Raw genomic sequence first — 22125 nt, 5'->3', positions numbered from 1 at the left:
TATATCTACATTATATTTCGTTACATGCAACTAGTTACTCCCCAACACTGATTATAAGCATAGCGTGTCAGTCACTGCATGACATTTTCTGTCAACTACCCGTCCATACTTTGATCTAACAATGGCAATGAAAATCCAGCCACAGTTAAACTACCCAATAGCTATGTAAAACAGTGTTTATGACCGATATTGTAGGTCAGTGTGGCGCTTGACAGTGATTTCACAGCGCCCTCGTCTGCCGCTGCTGTGCGCATGCGCGGTACGTAAAGCGCCGCTCTGAGGAATAAATAAGGGCAGGGAAACCGAACCGCAATGGGACAACTCTAATTTCGGTCCAATTCGGCCTAAAAATATCCCGAAATGGCTTTTATCCTCGACGGGGTGTCATCAGAAGGTTTTTAGAGGGCTTTGGGGATCTGTTTGGCTACTGAAAGGGGCTGAGAAAGTTTAGAAGGAAACGAACTTCAAAGACGGTCGGTCATGGAGGATTTCGGTTCGGCGCTGGAGAAGAACGTGGCGGATCTGACCGTGATGGACGTCTACGATATCGCCGCGGTCGTGGGCCAGGAGTTCGAGCGCATTATCGATCAGTACGGATGCGAGGCTCTGTCCCGCCTCATGCCCAAAGTGGTCCGTGTGCTGGAGATCCTGGAGGTCCTGGTGAGCCGGAACAGCATCAGTCCGGAGACCGAGGAGCTGCGCCTGGAGCTGGACCGGCTGCGGCTGGAGCGGATGGACCGGCTGGAGAAGGAGAGGAAACATAAGAAGGTGCTTTCACAGACTACAATATCTATTTACCTTATCTAAATAACCAGCTCGTTCATTTAACTCTGTTTTATTGACACTAGAATTAAACAGACAGGTGACTAGTCTAGTGTGCACCACTTTTCTGTGACGTCACAGCATACTGTATATGTACAATTATGTTAGTATTTTAAAATACTGTTTTTTATAAAAGTATACATTTTAATTTATCAATATTTTGTTTTGTATTCGTGTTCAATTGAATTATCTATGTTATTTTATATATAAAATTAAATGTATTCAATAATAAATATATTATAGTGCATAACTGCATATATATATATATATATTAATAACTATAATATTATAATTTTAATTTAACTATATATATATATATATATATATATATATATATATATATATATATATATATATATATATTAGTTAAATTAAAATTATAATTATAATATTATATATATTATTTATATATTATTAATGTTTATATATAGTTATATTAGTTAAATTATAATATTATAGTTATTAATATATATATATATATATATATATATATATATATATATATATATATATTAATAACTATAATATTATAATTTTAATTTAATATATATAGTTAAATTATAATTATAATATTATAGTTATTAATAATATAAATATATAAATATAAATATAAATATATATATATATATATATATATATATATATATATATATATATATATAAATAATATTTAAGATATATTAATTTTAGTTGTTATTGAATATTGTTTTAATTATATATGTGATTAATTAGATTTTCAAAATTATAGCTTGACTGCCCTATTATAAAGTGTATATACACTGATGTTCAAAAACTTTTTTGGCTGTTTTTTAAAGAAGTTTCTTATGCTCATCAAGGTTGCATTTATATAATCAAAAATACAGTAAAAACAGCAATATTGTGAAATAAGATTACAATTTCAAATAACTGTTTTCTGTATTAATTTACTTTAAAATTTAAAATTTATTTCTGTGATGCAAAGCTGAATTTTCATCAGCCATTACTACAATCTTCAGCGTCACATGATCCTTCAGAAATCATTCTTAAATGCTGATTTATGTGATACTTTTTTTCAGGATTTTATTCAGAATAGAATTTATTCAAAATAGAAATATTTTCTAACAATATAAGTCTTCCTTTTTTTTTTTTAATCAGTTTAACAGATACTTGGTGAATGTATAGGCCTACTTCTTTTTTTCTACTACTTTTAGTATGTATGAATGTGTATATATACGTTGTTTTTCTTGGCTTAAGTTGTTTGCCAGTGGTGTTTCAGAACAAAGCAGTGCATGCATGGGAATTTCTAAGTTCCTGTCTGGTACAGGAAATGATGTAATCGTAACCACAGTCCATCATTATCATGTAACATCATGTCCACTGGGACAGTGAGCAAATATGCAACAAATCCAAATCTTATGAATCTGATGTAAAATGTACTGAGGTAGTACTATGATATGATCTACTGTGCTAATGCTATGGTAACTTGATGTTTACTGAATGATTGCAATATTCTTATACTATATGTTTATTTTCATAGTATATGGTTTTACCATGGTATATGACCATGGTATTGTAGCACATAAGAATCTCACACAAATGTAAGAATATAGTAAAAACACAAATATGTGAATATAAGCAGAGTTATGAATGCAGCTTTTGTCTGTGTCCTTCTGTGAAGATGTTATTATGCTCCTGCTTTGTGTGTTTTTTGCTGATTGTTTCAGACGTTACGTAACTCCAGTGAAGGTCAGCGGTTAAATATACACTCATGTATATTTTATGAGCCGCTTCTGAATGTGTGTGTGAACAGGAGCTGGAGCTTGTGGAGGATGTGTGGAGAGGAGAAGCCCAGGATCTACTGTCCCAGATCGCACAGCTGCAGGAGGAAAACAAAACGCTGCTCAACAACCTGTCCGTCAAAGAGTGTCCAATGACGGAAGAGGATATACAGAAACAGGAAGGTAGTCTTAAAGCTCATGGTTTGGAAAAAGTGAGCTTTGTGTCAGCCTTGCACTGTCTGGAAAACAATATCCCACAATGCACCATGCTTCAATTTCTTGACCGTCCATTTCTAATTCGATGGAATATCACTTTATTTGACAGCCAAAACAATATATTTACACAAAGTTGGTTTAAACATTTCTGAGGTTATACGGGGTTTTGGCAGGACTTAAAATGTCTTAATTCACTCTGTCACAAATTAAGGCTTTAAAAAGTCTTAAATCATAAAGTCATGGCATTAAATGTTGCATGCATTGCCAAAAATGAATGTCTTCCTCAGTATTTTAATATCTAAAACATTCCTACATCAAGATATATTTACTTGAGATGCAAAACAAAGATATGAAGTCTCGTTTTCTGAGAAACTGAACAAAATTAAGCGAGTTTACGCTTCAAATAAGAACAAACATTTGTCAATGGAGTATGACTTGTTCCCTTTGAATTAAGTGAGCCCTTACTTTGATCATTGTGATCACTTTTACAGAAAACAAGTCTTACGTCATTTTGCTTTAAGTAAATTAATCTTGATTTAAGAATCTTTGAACGTTTTTACTGGAAAACTGAATTTAGGTGGTCATAAAAAGTCTTAAATTTACTTTCATAAAACCAGCAGAAATGCAGAAGTGTTAATTGGACGTCACTCACATGAGACATACTGAGGTCATGTGATAACAACGTAGCATACTACGAATGTCAAATGTTGTTTCACTTATCATCTTTTATGTACTGCATTTGTTCCATTTGGAACATAGCAGCATGCCGTTTTCCCAGCATGCCTGTTCTGGATACAAAAAGCAAACACATGTGATCATGTGCATAGGAATTCTCACGCATTCTTTCAGCTGTTTAGGAACTGACACAAACGCCACACAAAGCGTCCCTTCTCCATGTGAGTGAAGACGAGCCAGGGCGCATTACTGCATGAGCAGCACAGAGACTCCACAGTGCCTCTGACACACTCACACTCGCGCACCGCAGCCGTCAGAACAGTCTCCCTCTCAGTCCTGCTGGACGAGTTCGATTCAGTGTCAAACACAGCGCAGCTGTTTACACAAACATTCCAGCTCCGCTCTCAGCGCTGATGTAAAGATAGAAAGAGCTGTTAAAATAGAATGCAGGAAATTACTCACATAATAAGCTTTTAAGAGAATACTCTTGGTTATTTAGTGCACATGGACAGCACCTGTGGCATGCTGGTGATTTTCAAAAATATGACACAGAATATTGACAAAACTATTTTATGAATGTATATGTATTCGTTTTTTTTTTCTGTAAATGTAATATTAATTATATATTATAAATTAAAATATTAATTTTAAATGATTTGTAAATATATATATATATAATTTTTGTATTTTTAAATGAACTATTTGACTTATTAGCAGACGTATTTTACACAAGATTACATGTATGTAATATCAATATACATTTATATATTATATATAATTATAAATGTTGTAGTATTATGAATATAAATATAAATATGATCATTTATAATGTAGTTGTAATATAGAATTATATATATATATATATATGTGTATATGTATGTGTGTATATATGTGTATATGTATATGTGACTCTGGACCACAAAACCAGTCTTAAGTGTAAATTTTTCGAAATTGAGATTTATATATAATCTGAAATCTGAATAAATAAGCTTTCCATTGATGTATGGTTTGTTATGATAGTACAATATTTGGCTGAGATACAACTATATGAATATCTGGAATCTGAGGGTGCAAAAAAATCAAAATATTGAGAAAAGTTCTTAGCAATGCATGTTACTAATCAAAAGTTTTGATACATTTACGGTAAGAAATTTACAAAATATCTTCATGGATCATGATCTTTACTTAATATCGTAATGATTTTTGGCATAAAATAAAAATTGATAATTTTGACCCATACAATGTATTTTTGGCTATTGCTACAAATATACCCCAGCGACTTAAGACTGCTTTTGTGGTCCAGGGTCACATACATGTCTATATATATATTTTTTAAATTCTATATTAATACTAAATTATAAATTATCATATTTATACATATTAACACATACATATACATTTGTAAAGGGCTTTATGTAAGTGTGATGGAGGAATTAAAAATATTTATTAAGGTAACACCGCTTAAGTTGTATTTAACTCTAAATATTCCTTTAAGGCACGTGACATTAAATTTCTAGGTCATGACAAACGTGAAGTGTGTCAGTGGTTGTGTGTCAGATTCTCCGCACGGACACACATCTATTTCAGGAGCAGTAACATGGGCGCACAGTCAGGAAGTTATTTGCTTACAGCGTCTGTCAGACTTCTTACGTCTGTCCTTATTTCCAGTGACCTGTCCCATGCAAAACAAAAGCCTCACCCTGAAACTTCCTGCGTGCTAATGTGTTGATCAGAAATGGCTGATATGTTATTAATTATACATGCCTTATATTTAGTTATTTCCTTGAATGTCGGTTCTCTATGTTATAAATGAGGCTGCATGTGCTGATTTTTGTTTTTATTTGTGATGTCAGGCATGTCCGAGAGGGAACGGCAGGTGATGAAGAAGCTGAAGGAAGTTGTAGATAAACAGCGAGACGAGATCCGCGCCAAAGACCGCGAGCTGACGCTCAAAAACGAGGACGTTGAAGCGGTAAAGAGCCATGTTCTTGCTGAGCAAATCCTATTGTTAGCGGCAGTCAATGCACAGACATTATCTCAAGGAAGCAAGACGAAGAGATGTCATTTAAAATCAACAACTTTTGCTGGAAAAAATAGCATCATAGCCTAAACATCTGATGAAATCACAGTGGATCAGAAGTGCTTAAAGTTCACATAATGTTCATCATATTGTGGAGGTTTAATGGGGCGCAAATGGTGTTTCTTCCAGCTCCAGCAACAGTTGAACCGGCTGATGAAGATCAACCATGACCTGAGGCATAAGATCACGGTGGTGGAGGCCCAGGGTAAAGCGCTGATCGAGCAGAAGGTGGAGCTCGAGGCGTCTGGTCAGGCACGGCAGCAGGAGCTGGGTAACCTGCGACAGGAAGTGACCCGTCTTAAGGAGCGACTTAAAGAGCAGGGCAAGTTCAGTGCTGAGACAGAGGAGCCTGTAGGACCACCTTCACCTGCACAGGTACATGAATGTAGATGGGTGCTGCGTTGATCGTGTTGGTTTTTCACACGTTTAGAAACTCATCTGAAATCTCTGACAAATAGATTATGAACTGAAGTGTTCCATTGCATCTTAATTCCAATGCATTGAGACACTTCAGTGTTCAACTGCAGCATTCAGTCATTTCTATTTCTATTTAAAGGAAGTAAGTGTGATCTAAAATGACAGGATCTTCACATGGTGTCCATAATGAGTCAGAATGAAACCTCAATGAGTCACAGTCTCACAGAGGAAACAAGGATGAGAATAAAAATAAGTGGACAGTGTATATGGTTTTGTATGTAAGTTGCAAATATTTATGAATTGAGGCTTCCAGTTAATTGTGAACTTTTGGGACAAATTGAGTATGTTTAACATTGTTGAATTGTGCAGTGCACACATTTACTTCATTTGATATTTATATGGATTGTTAAAGACGTATGGGATGGTACATTTGTTCAAAATTATTTGCATTAGTCTTTGTATGATTTAATTTGATTATTATCAAAGCTTACCACCTTAATATGAAATATCACATGTGAGTGAAAAGGTGATGGAGCCTAGTGGCTTTGCAGTCTGAGTGCACTATATTTATTTACACTACCTTCCAAAAGATTTTTTTTTTAAAAGAAATTAATACTTTTATTCAGCAAGGACGCATTAAATTGATCAAAACGGACTGTAAAGACATTTGTAATGTTACAAAAGATTTCTATTTCAAATAAATACTTTATATTCATCAAAGTATCCTAAAAATATCAGTTTTCACAAAAACATGAATATTAACTGTTTTCAACAATGATAATAATAAGAAATGTTTATTGAGCAGCAAATCAGCATATTAGAATGATTTCTGAGCAATCATGTGACACTGAAGAGTAAAGTAATGATGCTGAAAATTCAGCTTTGCATCACAGGAATAAATAAACAATATTACTGCATTCATTGTATTTTTCAATAAAATAAATTCAGCCATGCTGAGACTGCTTTCAAAAACAAAAAAACCTTTGAACGGTAGTGTATCTATTTAGAGGAAAATGTAATCAAATTCAAGATGCATCACATTAACAGGAAAAAAAACAAATCATGGTTAGTGATAGTTTTAAACTCTTTTGTGCCCTAATGTTATGTAGCATGAAAAAATATTCTTTTTATTTTTTTGGCAAGGAAATTTGAAAAGAACAAAAACTGAAAATTTAGCTGATTGTGTTTTTATTACTCAGATTTTGTGCCATTTTGTTCAGTGGTTTATTTTGAACTATTCACTCAAACAAACACTCCCCATAAAATGTTGGTTGCAATTTGCAATCCATATGTCTGTGACCACAGTCGTCTAAAGCGGCCCCTTCCTGGGGTCAGGATTTAGCTTCTGAGCTCCTCGCTGGGGGCCTGGAGATAGAGGAAGGTCCCCTCCATTTCATCCCCCACATCGGGGCCCCAGGAGCCCTGACAGTTGACGGTGAGGAGGAGAAGGACGATGAAGAGGCTGCGTTTTTATGGGTAACCCTGCAGCTTCTAAGGATAGCATGGAGTGTAAACTAACACTTGACCCATATCTGCGTCTGTTTGCACGAGTCACGCTAGGGCAACAACAACCCCGCAGAGTGTGCGACTGGTTCTGTACCAACATACAGCAGACTGTAAGAGCAGTGCACTAATGACTTTAGTCCTTTACACAGGTACACACTCATTGTGAGGAGTGTCGACTGGTGAAAGGCTGATTGTTTAAGCAGCCTGCATGTGTGCAAGTGTTTGTACTGAATGCAAACCATGTGACTGAATCAAATGTTAACCCGATGATCATATGATGGATCATAACAGAGGTTGCGGTCTATTGTAAAATAAAGCACCAATCATGTAGTGTTGTACATTAACAGCAGTGAAATCAGGTGATATTTGTGTTGTTTTGTGGATGCTCTGATAATGAAACTGTTTGCGCGACTCTAGTTTAAACCTCCTCAGCAGTCAGTTGCTCTGTATAAACGCTAGAGTAAATGACTGTGTTCCTGTCATCTGCCAGGAGGCGCTGTGTGATGACGACATGTCCTCTATAGATCCAAAAGACCCGAACCGCCCGCGATTTACCCTGCAAGAGCTGCGTGACGTCCTGCATGAGCGCAATGAGCTGAAAGCTAAAGTCTTCATGCTACAAGAGGAAATCGCATATTACAAAAGGTCAACCATTTTAATACTTAACTTTAAGCCAGTCAGTCATGTCTCTTTTAAAAAGGGTTTTGCATACATGCATTTCATATATACATGGAATACCTTATGTGAAAAGTATGTGAAATTCATACATTTATGAAATATTTTTATATTGAAAGGCATTATTACTTTTAAATAATACTGTATGTATGAAAGCTTGTTTTCGCACAGCATAAAAAATGGTAAATGCAATTTTTTTTTAACTTTTTTTTTTTTTTTTTCGCAGTTCTGAGAAAAAAAATGAGAATTGTGAGATACAAATTCACAATTGCCAGGAAAAAGAATTGTGAGAGATACATTTGTGAAAATTCAGAATTGAGATAAAAAGTCACAGTTACCTTTTTTACTTTTAATTCCGTGGCAGAAACAAAAAAAATTTAAATTCAGAATTCCGAAAAATGCAAAAAAATGCCCAAATTGTGAGTTGTACACTTGCAATTGTGAGAAAAGAAACTGTGAGATAAAAAGTCGCAATTACCTTTTTTTACTTTTTATTTTGTGCCAGAAACAAAAAACAGAATTATGTAAACTCAGAATTTGGAGAAAAAAGTCCAAATTGTGATATGAAATTGCAATTGTGAGAAAAATCTGAAATATAAACTGTTGACTTATTTTCTGATTACGTTTGCAGTGACGAACAGGAAGAGGAAACAGGCCTGCCGCTCCCAGACCCATCTCCTACCCTCCGGCCAAGCTCGCGCTCCAACTTTCAGCCCGAGTCGGGGATAAAACGACTGTGCGTACTGCTACAAAAGCCAAACATGTACACACACACACACTTATATTACAAACATTTAAGGCCAGATTTACTAACAGTGCAAATTAGCATGAGGGTACAATCCCATAAAAGCGCCGATGGGAGTGGAAAGTTCTGTGGGTGATTTACTGACAATGCACAAAATAAAGAACACAAATGCAGTCAGATCATTTCCACAACAACCAACGCAAGTTACCAACAAACAGAGCCAATGGTAGTAAGATGTGTGTAATCTACTAACAATACATGCGCAAAACCATTAAGAAATGCTTTTCTAGGCGGTAAATAAAGGCGCAAACTTTAGTAAATCATGTTGCATGATTCATTTAAATACTCTCCTCCCATAAATTTTGCACCTGAAAGGAATACTCCTACAAATGCATATGCAATAAGGTCAGCCGCAAAAATGACTGTGTTCACACCTTTTCAACTCTTACTTTTCTGTGCGCATTTTTAGTAAATGCTAACAGCATTTTTTAACGCCAAAAGAGGGTTTACGTTGGCACAAGCTGTTAGTAAATCTGGCCCTTATTCTTAAAAATCAGCATAATTTGACCCCTTAGAGTTTTATAACAGCCTTTGGGTCAGGAGCGCAAATATGTTGCCCAAAAATGTTTTCTTTTATTTATGAATCCAGAATGTTTACAAATGAATGCATTTATTCAAAGCGACTTGCATTGCAGTCCAAGTATGCATTTCATCAGCGCATTAATTTCCCTGGGAATTTTGAGCTAAAGAAACACAAGACCATTACAAAACAGTTACACATTGACTAAACTGCAGCTTTGAGTTTTATGACATGTAATGACACATGTTGGCATCCATGTACCGTTGTTTTACTAAATTCTTAAGGCATGACCATCATTAATGCATAATGTTGCCATATGCATCTGAAATGCTAAAGACTAAGTAGTAGGATGTGACCAGATGAAGCAGAATGATACTACAGGTGGTTCTGGGTGTATCTTCTCTTTGCTCAACTCTCCATATCTGTGCCTCTTTGTAACAGGATCTTCACAGCCATTATGCCGATGGTGGCGGCTGGGTTGATTCCAGATGACCCCACTTTACAGCCAATCAGACGACTTATTTCCCTTGTACGACCTTTTGGTGGTTCACCTTTGTGTTCTTTGCTGTTTTAACACTTTATCCTCCTTGCATGTGATGGAGCTGCATGGCCCCCTCATCTCACCCCCTCCCTCCCTCCCTCATTAGAGCCACTGACTGTAAAGAGCACATTCTGATTGGCTGATTGTGGGGCTATCTGTGTGACCAATCAGCAGGAGGATCGTTAGAATCAGCCAGTCAGAATCAAAGTCCTGCTCACTCCTCTAACACTCGTGCTGCGCAGTAACAACTATATAACATTGTTTCTGTATACTAGCGACTAAAGAGCGCTTGATAGAGGCGTAGGGAGATTAATGCTTGATTATCACTGCTTGTATGAGCTGAAATGTGTCAAGCAACAGCACAGATACACAGCAAACATTTGTGAGATGCTTTTTGTAACTTTAGATCTGGACAGACCATAGTGAGACTGTAGGGATGAGGTTATGGTACAGTAGTTTGAAATGTGTAGTATATATATACACATACACACACACACACACACACACACACAGTCATGGCCAAAAATATCAGCACCCTTGGTAAATATGATCAAAGAAGGCTGTGAAAATTAATCTGCATTGTTACTCCTTTTGATCTTTTATTTAAAAAAATCACAAAAATCTAACCTTTCATTGGATAATAAGAATTTAAAATGGGGGAAATATCATTATGAAATAAATGTTTTTCTCAAATACACACTGGCCACAATTAACGGCACCCTTTTATTCAATACTTTTTGAAACCTCCATTTGTCAGTTTAACAGCTCTAAATGTTCTCCTATAATGCCTGATGAGGTTAGAGACACCTGACAAGAGATCAGAGACCATTCCTTCATCCAGAATCACTCCAGACCCTTTAGATTCACAGCTCCATGTTGCTGCTTCTTCTCTTCAGTTCACTCATTTTCTACAGGGTTCAGGTCAGAGGACTGGAATGGCCAGCAGAAGCTTGGTTTTGTGCTCAGTGACCCATTTTTGTGTTGTTTTTGAGGTTTGTGTTTGGATTATTGTACGGTTGGAAGATCCAAACATGGCCCATTATAAGATTTCTAACAGAGTCAGTCACTTATTGATTTTTATCTGTTGGTATTTGATAGAATCCATGATGCCATGCGTCTAAACAAGATGTCCAGGACCTCCAGCAGAAATATAGGCCCACAACATCAAAAATACAGCAGTATATTTCATTGTACACATGGGGTACTTTTTATCCCTGTGTTCACCAAACCCATCTTGAGTGTTTGCTGCTAAAAAGCTCATTTTTTAGTTTCATCTGACCATAGAAGCCAGTCCCATTTGAAGTTCCAGTCGTGTCTGATAACTGAATATGCTGGAGTTTGTTTTTGGATGAGCGAGGAGAATTTTTCTTGAAACCCTCCCAAACAACATGTGGTGATGTAGGTGCTGTTTGACACTTTTTTTTTTAAAGGTTTTCTGACCCCGAGACTCAACTATTTTCTGCAATTCTCCAGCTGTGGTCCTTGGAGAGTCTTCAGCCGCTCAAACTCTCCTCCTCACCGTGCATTAGGATGATATAGACACACGTCCTCTTCCAGGCAGTTTCGTAACATTTTATGTTGATTGGAAATTATTAATTATTGCCCTGATGCTGGAAATGGGAATTTTCACTGCTCTAGCTCTTTTCTTAAAGCCACTTCACTAATTTTTGAAGCTCAGTTATCTTTTGCTGCACATCAGAAATGTATTCTTTGTTTTTTTTCATTGGGATGGATGATTAAGGGAATTTGGGCTTTGTTTTCCCTCTTATTTATATTTCTGTGAAGCAGGAAGCCATGGCTGGATAATTTCATGTTCATAATCACCCTGGAGTGCTCAAAATTGTGAATATGAATGGGAATATACTTCAGAGATATTTTACTTATAAGAATTTCGAGGGGTGCCAATAATTGTGTCCAATGTGTATTTGAGAAAAACATTTATTTTATAATGATATTTCATCCCATTTTAAATTATTATTATCCAATGAAAGGTTACATTTTTGTGAATTTTTTTAAATAAAAGATCAAAAGGATTAACAATGCAGATTAATTTTCACAGCCTTCTTTGATCATATTTACCAAGGGTGCCGATATTTTTGGCCATGACTGTATATATATATATATATATATATTAGTATGCATTTATATATAGATTTTATTTTAATTTAATTATAAGTTTGTTTTTTATATTTTTGTCTTTTGATTTTGGTGTGAAATATTTCTTTGTGCAATGTAGCATTGCCATAAACTATGCATTATTATCAGTAGAAAATTACACTTGATGTTCCCGAGTGCTAAAACGTAACATAGTAAACACAACCCATCAATTCCAAAATGTTTATGAAACAATGTAGTTTAATAAACCTAATTTACGGGCACATTCATGCATGACAATGCAAACCAATTGTGCTGACGCCCTGTCTTACGTTCGCAGGTTTAACTTCTTTTCCCGCGACAAAAACCGAGGCTCTCAGAGGAGGATGCCACAGATGGGTGACGGCTTCGGCTCGTGGGCGGGGAAAGATGATGTGTACACGGAACAGGCCCAGGAGGCATTACAGCACATGTAACGAACACAACGCTCCACTAACCGCTAACCTGCACCATGTGACCGTATGCCACGTTTACGCTCCCTTTCATGGTCACTTTCACAGCACAACGTCTGCAAGCAGATGAGACAAGAGCTCACAAAGGGAACATGGGGGACGGGGCCGTTTAGAGTTACTGATAGATTGTGGCCCTCACCTTCGCCCAAAGATACTGCGAGGGAGTTTTATGTGCCTATTTTGTTAAGATAGTTAGACATTTTATTGCTATTGCAAACGACAAGTTACTATAAGTAGATGACGCGGACGAATAGATTTCAGACAGTATTCTGATGACGTTTAAAGAGAAGATGCCTTCAGTAGATAAGATTCATATCTATTTTTAATTCAAATTGAATTATGAGTGAAAATATGCACATGGCTGAAGAAAAATGTGAGGTTTTAATTTTTAGTTGCTACGCCCAGGCCAGAGATTGTCTGAAAAGGATGGTGGCATTATATGTTGAATTATGTTTAAAACTTTTTTTGCACAGTAGCCTGATTCTTTTGGCACACAGAATTTAAAGAAATATCAAGTATTCATTCTATTGACATCCTTTATGACATGCTGTTATCACAGAAAATAATTTCAACTTGTCCCTCAGTTTGTAACAACAAACAGACATTGTATTTACAGTATCGTACTTGATATGGAGGTGTATGGGGCAAAACATTAAGATCAGAGAAATGTGCCCTTTTATTAACTTTCATGTTCAGAAATGTTATTTTTTGCAGTGTTTTGTAGGACGAGGATACTTTACCATTCAATGTAATGTAAAAACAGTCATATTGTGAAATATTAGTACAATTTAAAATGAATATAATTTACTCCTGTGGTCAAAGCTGAATTCTCAGCGTCAGTCTTCAGTGTCACACGATCCTTAAGAAAATATTCTAATATGCTGATTTGCTGCTCAAGAAACATCTCTTATCAATGTTGACAACATTTTGCTTCAAAACAGTTGCTTCATGTGTTTGTGCAAAAAGTGATAAAAACATTTTCCAGCATTTTTGATGAATAGAAACTTCTAAAGAACAGCATCTATTTGAAATAGAAACATTATAAATGACTTATTTCTGATTAATTGAATGCATTGCTGGATAAAAGCATTAATTTCCTTTTTAAAAAAAATCTTGCTGACCCCAAACTTTGTATTTGTGTATCAAAACTGTGTGTATATTAACATTTCTCCTATTGAAATGCCCTATATACTTCATCACATGAATTATTTTTTTTTTTACAAACTGAGTGGCAAATCAGACGCATTTTCAGTGGTAATTGACAGCATGTCACAGGTTCTGAATTGAAGTCTTTAAACCCTGGAATCATGAAACAAAGCTTTACATGCATCATTAAGTGTTTCTGCAGCACATTAAGGCAGAACAATATTAATTATCCATAGTTTACTATTGGCATCTGAAGTATCTATCACATAGACAAATGTCATTCACCAGCGGTTTGCATTGCTTGAATGGTGCTTTCACTGGCAATAATAGAAGGTTTGAGAGAAAGCATGGAAATGCGTGACTATGTTAAAGTGTGTTGATAAAGGCAGCTTTGTGAGCTAGAAAAATACATGCCTGTGGGCCTTAAATCAATTGTTGAACAGCTAGTACTCCACTCAACTGAGAATGTTATCCAGCAACAAGAACTGGATCAAATGTATCATCATGAAGGATTATGCATAACTCATCTCATTGTGTATTAAACTATTTTATACCATGTATTGTACGAAACCGCTGCTCTTCATTTTAAACATCTTGAGTCGTTATTCGTAGGACAAATTAATTGTTCTTTAGAACAAGTCTAATTCTAGATTAAAGATTCTTTGTTATTGTCACTATACTAAAAGTACAGCGAAATTAGAGAAAAATAACTGAAATTTTTATTTAAAGGGAACATTTTGTCATTGTTTATTCTTAATGTCATTCCATTTTGTATGAGTAAATAATGACAGCATTTTTGAATAAACTTATTTCAAAACTAAATTCTCCTCGATGGGGAAAAAAATTAGGTTAGGTTCAAAAGAAGTTGCTTCTGCTCTCCAAGGTCGGCATTTATTTGATCAAAAATACAGTGAAAAGTGTTATATTGTGAAATATTACTGTTTAAAATAACATTTTAAAATGTAATTTATTCCTGTGACGTAAAGCTGAATTTTCAGCATCATTACTCCAGTCTTCAGTGTCACATGATGCTTCAGAAATCATTCTAATATGTGACCCTGGACCACAAAACCAGTCTTAAGTGTCAATTTTAAATAAGCTGAATAAATAAATAATCTTTCCATTGATGTATGGTTTGTTAGGATCGGACAATATTTGGCTGAGATACAACTATTTGAAAATCTGGAATCTGAGGGTGCAAAAAAATCTAAATATTGAGAAAATCGCCTTTAAAGTTGTCCAAATGAAGTTCTTAGCAATGCATATTACTAATCAAAAATGAAGTTGATATATTTACAGTAGTAAATTTACAAAATATCTTCATGGAATATGTATAATTTACTTAATATACTAATGATTTTTGGCATAAAAGAAAAATCTATCATTTTGACCCATACAATGTATTTTTGGCTATTGCTACAAATATACCCCAGCGACTGGTTTTGTGCTCCAGGGCCACATATGATGGATTTGCTGCTCAAGAAACATTTCTGATTATTATCAATGTTGAAAACATTTGTGCCACTTCATATTTTTGCGGAAACCATTTTTTAGGTGTCTTTGGTGAAAAGAAAGTTTAAGAGAACAACATTATTAATTTGAAAGAGAATAGAAACATAAATGTCTGTACAGTCACTTTTGATCAATTTAATGCATCCTTACTGAAAAAAATTATCTTGCCAACGTCAAGCTTAAATGTTTATTTCAAACTAAATTCACATCAGTGGGGGAAAAAAATAAAATAAAATCTAGAATAAGAAAAAGTCTTGCATGCAAAGCTTCATTCTCGATCTCTGTGTCTTCTATCTTCCTTTCTGTTGGAGTCTCTCTCTCGGCTTCGGTCCCGGTGGTGTTTCGAGTCTCTTTTCTCTTTGTAGTAACCTCTGTCGTTCCCTCGATCCCGGTCGCTTTTCCTCTCCCGCCATCGTCCGTGTTCCCTATCTTGTTCTTGGTCTCTTTGTCTTTCCTCCCTCCCACTTGATGCATCCCATCTATCCGCTGATCTGTTCTGGGGCATCATGGATGTCAGATTGATGGGCTTCCGGAAAGGTCTATCCCTGCCTCCAAACCTCAGCTGACCCGATTCCTTTTTGCCTCCCTGGCCTCCTCCGAGTCGCCTTGGAATCCAGCCTTGGAGTGTCCGCTCTTGTTCAAAGTCCACGAAGAGCTCATATTGGTCCACCACCAGCTTGTTGGCATCTCTCCAAGCTCTCTTCACCGAACGCTCCTCCTTGTACTCGACGAAGGCGTAACGCTTGGAGAAACCAGTCACGATGTCCCGGACCAGACGTACCCTGCGGATGTCTCCAAACTTGGAGAAGACTTCCTGGAGCTTGTCCTCAGACGTCTGTGGATTCAGGCGCGCCACGAACAGCGTCAGGTGAGGGTCACCGGTCACACCCTTGTTAGGCTGGTAACGGGCCATCATGGCCCTCCACACAGCTTTGTCGTGGGGCTCCAGATCTGTGCCATCGATGCTGCCCGCTTTGAGAGGGTCGTAAACCTTGGCCACAGGACTCCACTCACTCATCATCTGAGGGTGGAGAGTTATGGTTACAATTTATAGATTACATCTTAGAATAATTTATGCAAAATCCAGTAACTAAAAAATTTTAATTAACAATTATAATAACCTTCTAGATTACGATTTTAAATAATTCATGCAATAAATTCATGCAATTCAGTTCATAAAGAAATAGTTAACTCCAAAATTATAATAATCCTTCTATTTAAAGGTTTGTAGATTACATTGTATAATTTATGCAGTAACTCATGCAAAATCCTTTTTTTTATGTTAACTCAAAAAAGACTTGGTGTATTATTTTACATTTTGTTAAATATATTTTATTACACTTGGATTACACTTAGAATAATTTATGCAATAATTCATGCAAAATCCTTTTTTTTATGTTAACTTAAAAAAAAAAAAAAAAAAAAAAGATTCTTCTTTTATTATTTATTCATCCTTGCAACTGTGTAATGTAGCGCACGAGCGGTATGCACTGTATGTCATACTTATGGAAAGAAATACCAGCATGGTGCGACACGAGGGTGAGTAAATAATGACAGTTTTGATTCCTGTGTGAATTCTTACTTAAATCATAACTTAGGGTTCAAAGACAGAACTAGGGAAATCGTTCGTCTTTGAATTTGAAAATTAATTCAGGTTTATTTATATAGCGCTTTTCACAATACAAATCGGTGCAAAGCTGCTTTACAGAAAATTTAGTTTCTACAATATATTTAGTAGTAGTTTATCAGTGGTGATTATGTCAAGCTGATGTACATGTGGCAGAAATGTACGGTAAAAATCAGTTAATGACATTAATAGACGATGAAGTATTAACAGCAATGATTATATGTTGAAATAAAAAAAAATGTCTTAGTATTCGGTTGCTTATTTGACTTTAATGTTAACAGCACTGGAGCTGACACCAACAAAGCATGATGATCATATTCTATACATCGTGACTTGAAAATAATCCAAAGAGCATCACGTGCTTCAGAGGAAACAGGAACATCTGACCGTGTGTTTACCTTGTTAGCGACCTCTATACTTTATAAATGCTGGCGATTCACTGGGTTTTAGGATGCTGCTTTTATATTCGTCACCAAACAAACCTTGTGTGCGCGTCTTCTAAAACTGTCCGTGTGGAAACTCCGGCTGTGCAGCTCGACGGGCCGTGCTCGCGTCTCTGACGTCTTCCGGTTTACCGCGCAATCCTGCGCGTGCGCGCGCGCGTGTGTGTGTGTGTTTAAATAAAGCAATAAGCCCCAATAGGCCGTGGTTTACAGTGAATTTGTAACAGCTGGAGGCGTTGTTATGCACGACGCGACCGGAGTTTCACAAAATAAAACAGAGAAAATAAAGTGTAATGATAGTAATACAAACATTATTCTTCCGCCAAACAATGTAGTTCCTTAGAAATGGTTGTGGTTGCAACTATATATATACAGGTGCATCTCAATAAATTAAAATGTCGTGGAAAAGTTCATTTATTTCAGTAATTCAACTCAAATTGTGAAACTCGTGTATTAAATAAATTCAATGCACACAGACTGAAGTAGTTTAAGTCTTTGGTTCTTTTAATTGTGATGATTTCGGCTCACATTTAACAAAAACCCATCAATTCACTATCTCAACAAATTAGAATATGGTGACATGCCAATCTGCTAATCAACTCAAAACACCTGCAAATGCAGCCTTCAAAATGGTCTCTCAGTTTGGTTCACTAGGCTACACAATCATGGGGAAGACTGCTGATCTGACAGTTGTCCAGAAGACAGTCATTGACACCCTTCACAAGGAGGGTAAGCCACAAACATTCATTGCCAAAGAAGCTGGATGTTCACAGAGTGCTGTATCCAAGCATGTTAACAGAAAGTTGAGTGGAAGGAAAAAGTGTGGAAGAAAAAGATGCACAACCAACCGAGAGAACCGCAGCCTTATGAGGATTGTCAAGCAAAATCGATTCAAGAATTTGGGTGAACTTCACAAGGAATGGACTGAGGCTGGGGTCAAGGCATCAAGAGCCACCACACACAGACGTGTCGAGGAATTTGGCTACAGTTGTCGTATTCCTCTTGTTAAGCCACTCCTGAACCACAGACAACATCAGAGGCGTCTTACCTGGGCTAAGCAGAATAAGAACTGGACTGTTGCCCACACTGCCAAAAGCACCAAAAGTTGGTTAAATGACCATGGTGTTGATGTGCTTGACTGGCCAGCAAACTCACCAGACCTGAACCCTATAGAGAATCTATGAGGTATTGTCAAGAGGAAAATGAGAAACAAGAGACCAAAAAATGCAGATGAGCTGAAGGCCACTGTCAAAGAAACCTGGGCTTCCATACCACCTCAGCAGCGCCACAAACTGATCACCTCGATGCCACGCCGAAGTGAGGCAGTAATTAAAGCAAAAGGAGCCCCTACCAAGTATTGAGTACATATACAGTAAATGAACATACTTTCCAGAAGGCCAACAATTCACTAAAAATGTTTTTTTTTTTTATTGGTCTAATGAAGTATTCTAATTTGTTGAGATAGTGAATTGGTGGGTTTTTGTTAAATGTGAGCCAAAATCATCACAATTAAAAGAACCAAAGACTTAAACTATTTCAGTCTGTGTGCATTGAATTCATTTAATACACGAGTTTCACAATTTGAGTTGAATTACTGAAATAAATGAACTTTTCCACGACGTTCTAATTTATTGAGATGCACCTGTATATAATATTCACATACACACACGTGTGTGTGTGTGTATATGTATGTATGTATATATATATATATGGTTGCAACAAAGTGGTTGCCGAGCAACACAGACATAAATGAAGGTGTATGTTTGTAGAGTAATTTACAACAGCTTCGAATGCGGCTCAACCAATCAGAATAAAGGACCGGAACTATACGTTTTATAATAATCTTTCTATTTAAATGTCTAAAAACACATTGAAAATCTGGGCTTAATAAAATTTTAGAACTTGACATAAAATGGAGATTTATTCTGAAACATTCTGCTCTATTTGTAGGCCACTAATTAAATAAGCAAATTTGTGATCTTGAAATCATGCTGAGAACATGATCATCAGGTTTAAATGAAGTCAGATTGATATAAAGAATATATAGGATTTTGTCCAGACTTCTGGACACCACCGTATATACAAAACAGAGGCAAAGCACTGCATAAAATCATTTATTTTAACAATGCATCTACCATCTCATACAGATTGATTGGAACACTCTCCGTCAGAGCTTTTGGTCATCAACACTCAGTTTTTGTGTAACAGGTACAGCTTTGTTCAGGTTAATCACGACACACTCAGCATTGTACAACGGTAACATTTCAAATTATATCAAAGTTTGGTTTCACATTCCAGTTTTCTGAACCTTTTAAAATGCCGCTCCTTTTAGCATCACCGGCTTTCTGCGTCAAACATAAATGTTTGGGCATTATAAATAATTATTGCTAAGCCTCTAACTACCTTACATTAGATTAGATTAAGAAAACTCTTATAAAAATGCAGAAAGTTGGACTATAACTGCATGCTTTGGAAGCACTGATCTACCAATATATAAAACATACAAAAAGAAATGTGCCGAAACTAGCATGTCATAGAGCAGGATAAATATCTTAAAAGTAGGACACGTCGAATATGTACCGTAATCTAACGTGTTTGACATGTAAGTCACTGTGTGACATACCCATACACTTACTATCCCAAAACATTCTGTTTACTAAGGCAATAATTACATTAAAAACTGTCTATTTAAGAAACAAGGTGTTTTTCCCTCCTCTCAATACATTAATGCTTTAGCCATGGGTGAGCTTCTATCGAAGCTTTACTGCGGTCGCCATAGTCGTAAAGAAGTTCTTCTCCTTCCTGGATGTCTCTGGAGGCCACGAGGATAAGGTGAGGTATTCCATTAATATCGTGGAGTTTGGTTTGACAATTGCCATTTTTACTGTGGTTGATGAGCCTTCCCAATCGATCCGACTCCTTCGTAGCGTCCACACTGTCGGGGAAGAAATGTGCAAGATTTCAGACAGCGTTTAAAATGCTGCGGTTTCACTGCTCATTAAAGTAATAGTTCAGCCAAAAAATGAAAAATTGCTGACAATTTATGCACCTCACGCCATCCTAGATATAGATGAGTTTGTTTCTTCATCAGAACAGATTTGGAGAAATTTAGCATTGCATCTCTTGCACACCAATGGATCTTCTGCAGTGAATGGGTGCCGTCAGAATGAGAGTCCAAACAACAGTTTGAAGTTAAAATGTCTTAATGATGGATTTGTTTCTTACAAACACACAGCTTTTCACTTCACAAGGCATTAACTGATGGACTGGAGTGGTGTGGATTGTGATGTTTTTATCAGCTGTTTGGACTCTCATTCTGACGGCACCCATTCACTGCAGAGGATCCAAAGTGCGATTCAAATTATATAATGCTAAATTTCTCCAAATCTGTTCTCATGAAGAAAAACTCATGGATGGCCTGAAGGTGAGAAGTAAAAAGGTATTGCAAACAGTTTTAATTTTGACTTTAGAACAGCTTAAAATGCTGACAATGCTAAAATTACAGACTAAAATGCTACAGTAAAAAAAATAACTTTCCTTACTATATATGTGAAATAAAATCTTATGTGGCATGCGTGTTACCATGACACCTTCACCTTCTATAGGATTTGTTAAAATGTTGCTACTGTATTTCATATGATGGTTACAGCTGCTGTTTTTTCTTTTTACAGTAAACTTCACAGTGGGTGTAGTACCTACCAATATGTTTTGCTGAGATACTGGAAGTAATACATGTAGCAGCCAGTGGTTGGATCTTGTGCGTATAAAGCCTCCCTTTTTTTGGCGTCAGTTATCTGCAGCAGATCTCCATGATACTCCACTACATACTGGCCTTTCTGGAACTTCTGCGAGGCGAAAACTCCCCTGCCCTTTCCTTCAATGTATCTGACCTGTCAAGAACAACATGAAGTTACGTCTGCATCCATCCAGCAGAGTTTAACATAAAACTGAATTCATCATGTCCAAAATTACCATCATTCCATTCTCAATCCCGTTTGTGATCAGCATGTCTATGTGCCTCTTCTCTTCACACTGGTGACAGAAAACAGGCATATGCATTAATATTATAACTTTGGCCTATGAAAAACAAAATCTGAGCACTACCTTCAGTTCACTTTTGCTTTTTCTGGAGCTTCTTCTGATGGGGTAATAATCTGTAACCTTTCGGTTTTGAGGGCTCTTGGTATCAGCACTGTAAGACAAAAAGAAATGTTCATAACAGTAATTTTATACTCTGTAGATATTAATAATAATAATAATAAGCAATGATAAATCATTCACAAAATAGAGACAATTGTGTGCGTAAAAATAGAACCGTTATATAATATTTTAGTATCATTGATATGCCATTATTAATGATACTAAAATAATTTTATTTTGAATTAGATTTTACACTTTATTTGCATTCTAATTTGTTAAAAATCTTAAGAATTTTGTTGTGCATTTTTCAAAGTTTTATTAGTTTTTGTAATTTTTTTATACATGGATATATAGTTTACTTTTATTTATTTTTCATTTTTTAGTACTTAAACTAAACTACCGGTAAACAAAAACGAGAAATGGCTTAAATACGTTTTTAATATTACTTTTTTTTTTTTTTTCAGTTAATTGTTTTAGTTAATGATAGATAGATAGATAGATAGTTTTGTAAAATAAAATCGATAAAGCAATCTTACAATAATTAAAATTCTATAAAGGAAATCATCAATACAAAAAGCTAGACGAGAAAGTTGCTTATCTAGTAGCTGAACAAAACTGAAAAAAAAATTAATACCTT

General features: G+C 35.9%; 3 protein-coding genes across 7 annotated transcripts in view; 1 reads left to right on the top strand and 2 right to left on the bottom strand.

Moving 5' to 3' along the window:
- Positions 1-230: 230 nt before the first annotated feature.
- On the top strand, positions 231-14324 carry rilpl1 (Rab interacting lysosomal protein-like 1). 4 transcript variants are annotated; one of them, XM_058789622.1, is made up of 9 exons: positions 231-768; positions 2612-2762; positions 5324-5442; positions 5680-5925; positions 7273-7443; positions 7964-8118; positions 8780-8884; positions 9915-10002; positions 12449-12588. In XM_058789622.1, exons 1-9 carry the CDS (start codon positions 481-483, stop codon positions 12452-12454), a joined length of 1329 nt encoding a protein of 442 aa, XP_058645605.1. In that variant the 5' UTR covers positions 231-480; the 3' UTR covers positions 12455-12588. The 4 variants fall into 4 exon arrangements, with proteins under 4 accessions (XP_058645605.1, XP_058645604.1, XP_058645608.1 ...); XM_058789621.1 differs by lacking the exon at positions 9915-10002 and having other exon boundaries at positions 233-768; positions 12449-14324; XM_058789625.1 differs by lacking the exon at positions 7273-7443 and having other exon boundaries at positions 235-768.
- A 1127-nt stretch (positions 14325-15451) lies between these two features.
- snrnp35 (small nuclear ribonucleoprotein 35 (U11/U12)) lies at positions 15452-17544 on the bottom strand. Of its 2 annotated transcripts, none has more exons than XM_058789626.1 (2): positions 17388-17544; positions 15452-16299 (listed from the first exon to the last, which is right to left on the bottom strand). In XM_058789626.1, the coding sequence occupies exon 2, from the start codon at positions 16297-16299 to the stop codon at positions 15547-15549; it is 753 nt and encodes a 250-aa protein (XP_058645609.1). In that variant the 5' UTR covers positions 17388-17544; the 3' UTR covers positions 15452-15546. The 2 variants fall into 2 exon arrangements, with proteins under 2 accessions (XP_058645609.1, XP_058645610.1); XM_058789627.1 differs by having other exon boundaries at positions 17304-17456.
- A 1905-nt stretch (positions 17545-19449) lies between these two features.
- Positions 19450-22125, bottom strand: part of kmt5aa (lysine methyltransferase 5Aa) — a 5561-nt gene continuing 2885 nt past the window's right edge. Inside the window, exons 4-7 of the mRNA XM_058788737.1 lie at positions 21453-21540; positions 21321-21380; positions 21048-21238; positions 19450-20283 (exon numbers count right to left, since the gene is read on the bottom strand). Coding sequence (XP_058644720.1) covers positions 20073-20283; positions 21048-21238; positions 21321-21380; positions 21453-21540 — 550 coding nt within the window. The 3' untranslated portion in view covers positions 19450-20072. The remainder of the gene's footprint in view (positions 20284-21047; positions 21239-21320; positions 21381-21452; positions 21541-22125) is intronic.

This window comes from Onychostoma macrolepis, chromosome 10 (genome assembly GCF_012432095.1).
Source record: "Onychostoma macrolepis isolate SWU-2019 chromosome 10, ASM1243209v1, whole genome shotgun sequence".
Lineage (NCBI taxonomy): Eukaryota > Metazoa > Chordata > Actinopteri > Cypriniformes > Cyprinidae > Onychostoma > Onychostoma macrolepis.
This window is presented reverse-complemented; position numbering and strand designations above follow the sequence as displayed.

Coding starts and splice junctions, on each gene's coding strand:
- rilpl1 (XM_058789621.1), top strand. CDS start 481: ATGGAGGATTTCGGTTCGGCGCTGGAGAAGAACGTGGCGGATCTGACC. Junction 7,444..7,963: donor AAGAGGCTGCGTTTTTATGG/GTAACCCTGCAG, acceptor GTCATCTGCCAG/GAGGCGCTGTGTGATGACGA. Junction 8,119..8,779: donor GAAATCGCATATTACAAAAG/GTCAACCATTTT, acceptor TTACGTTTGCAG/TGACGAACAGGAAGAGGAAA.
- snrnp35 (XM_058789626.1), bottom strand. CDS start 16,299: ATGATGAGTGAGTGGAGTCCTGTGGCCAAGGTTTACGACCCTCTCAAA.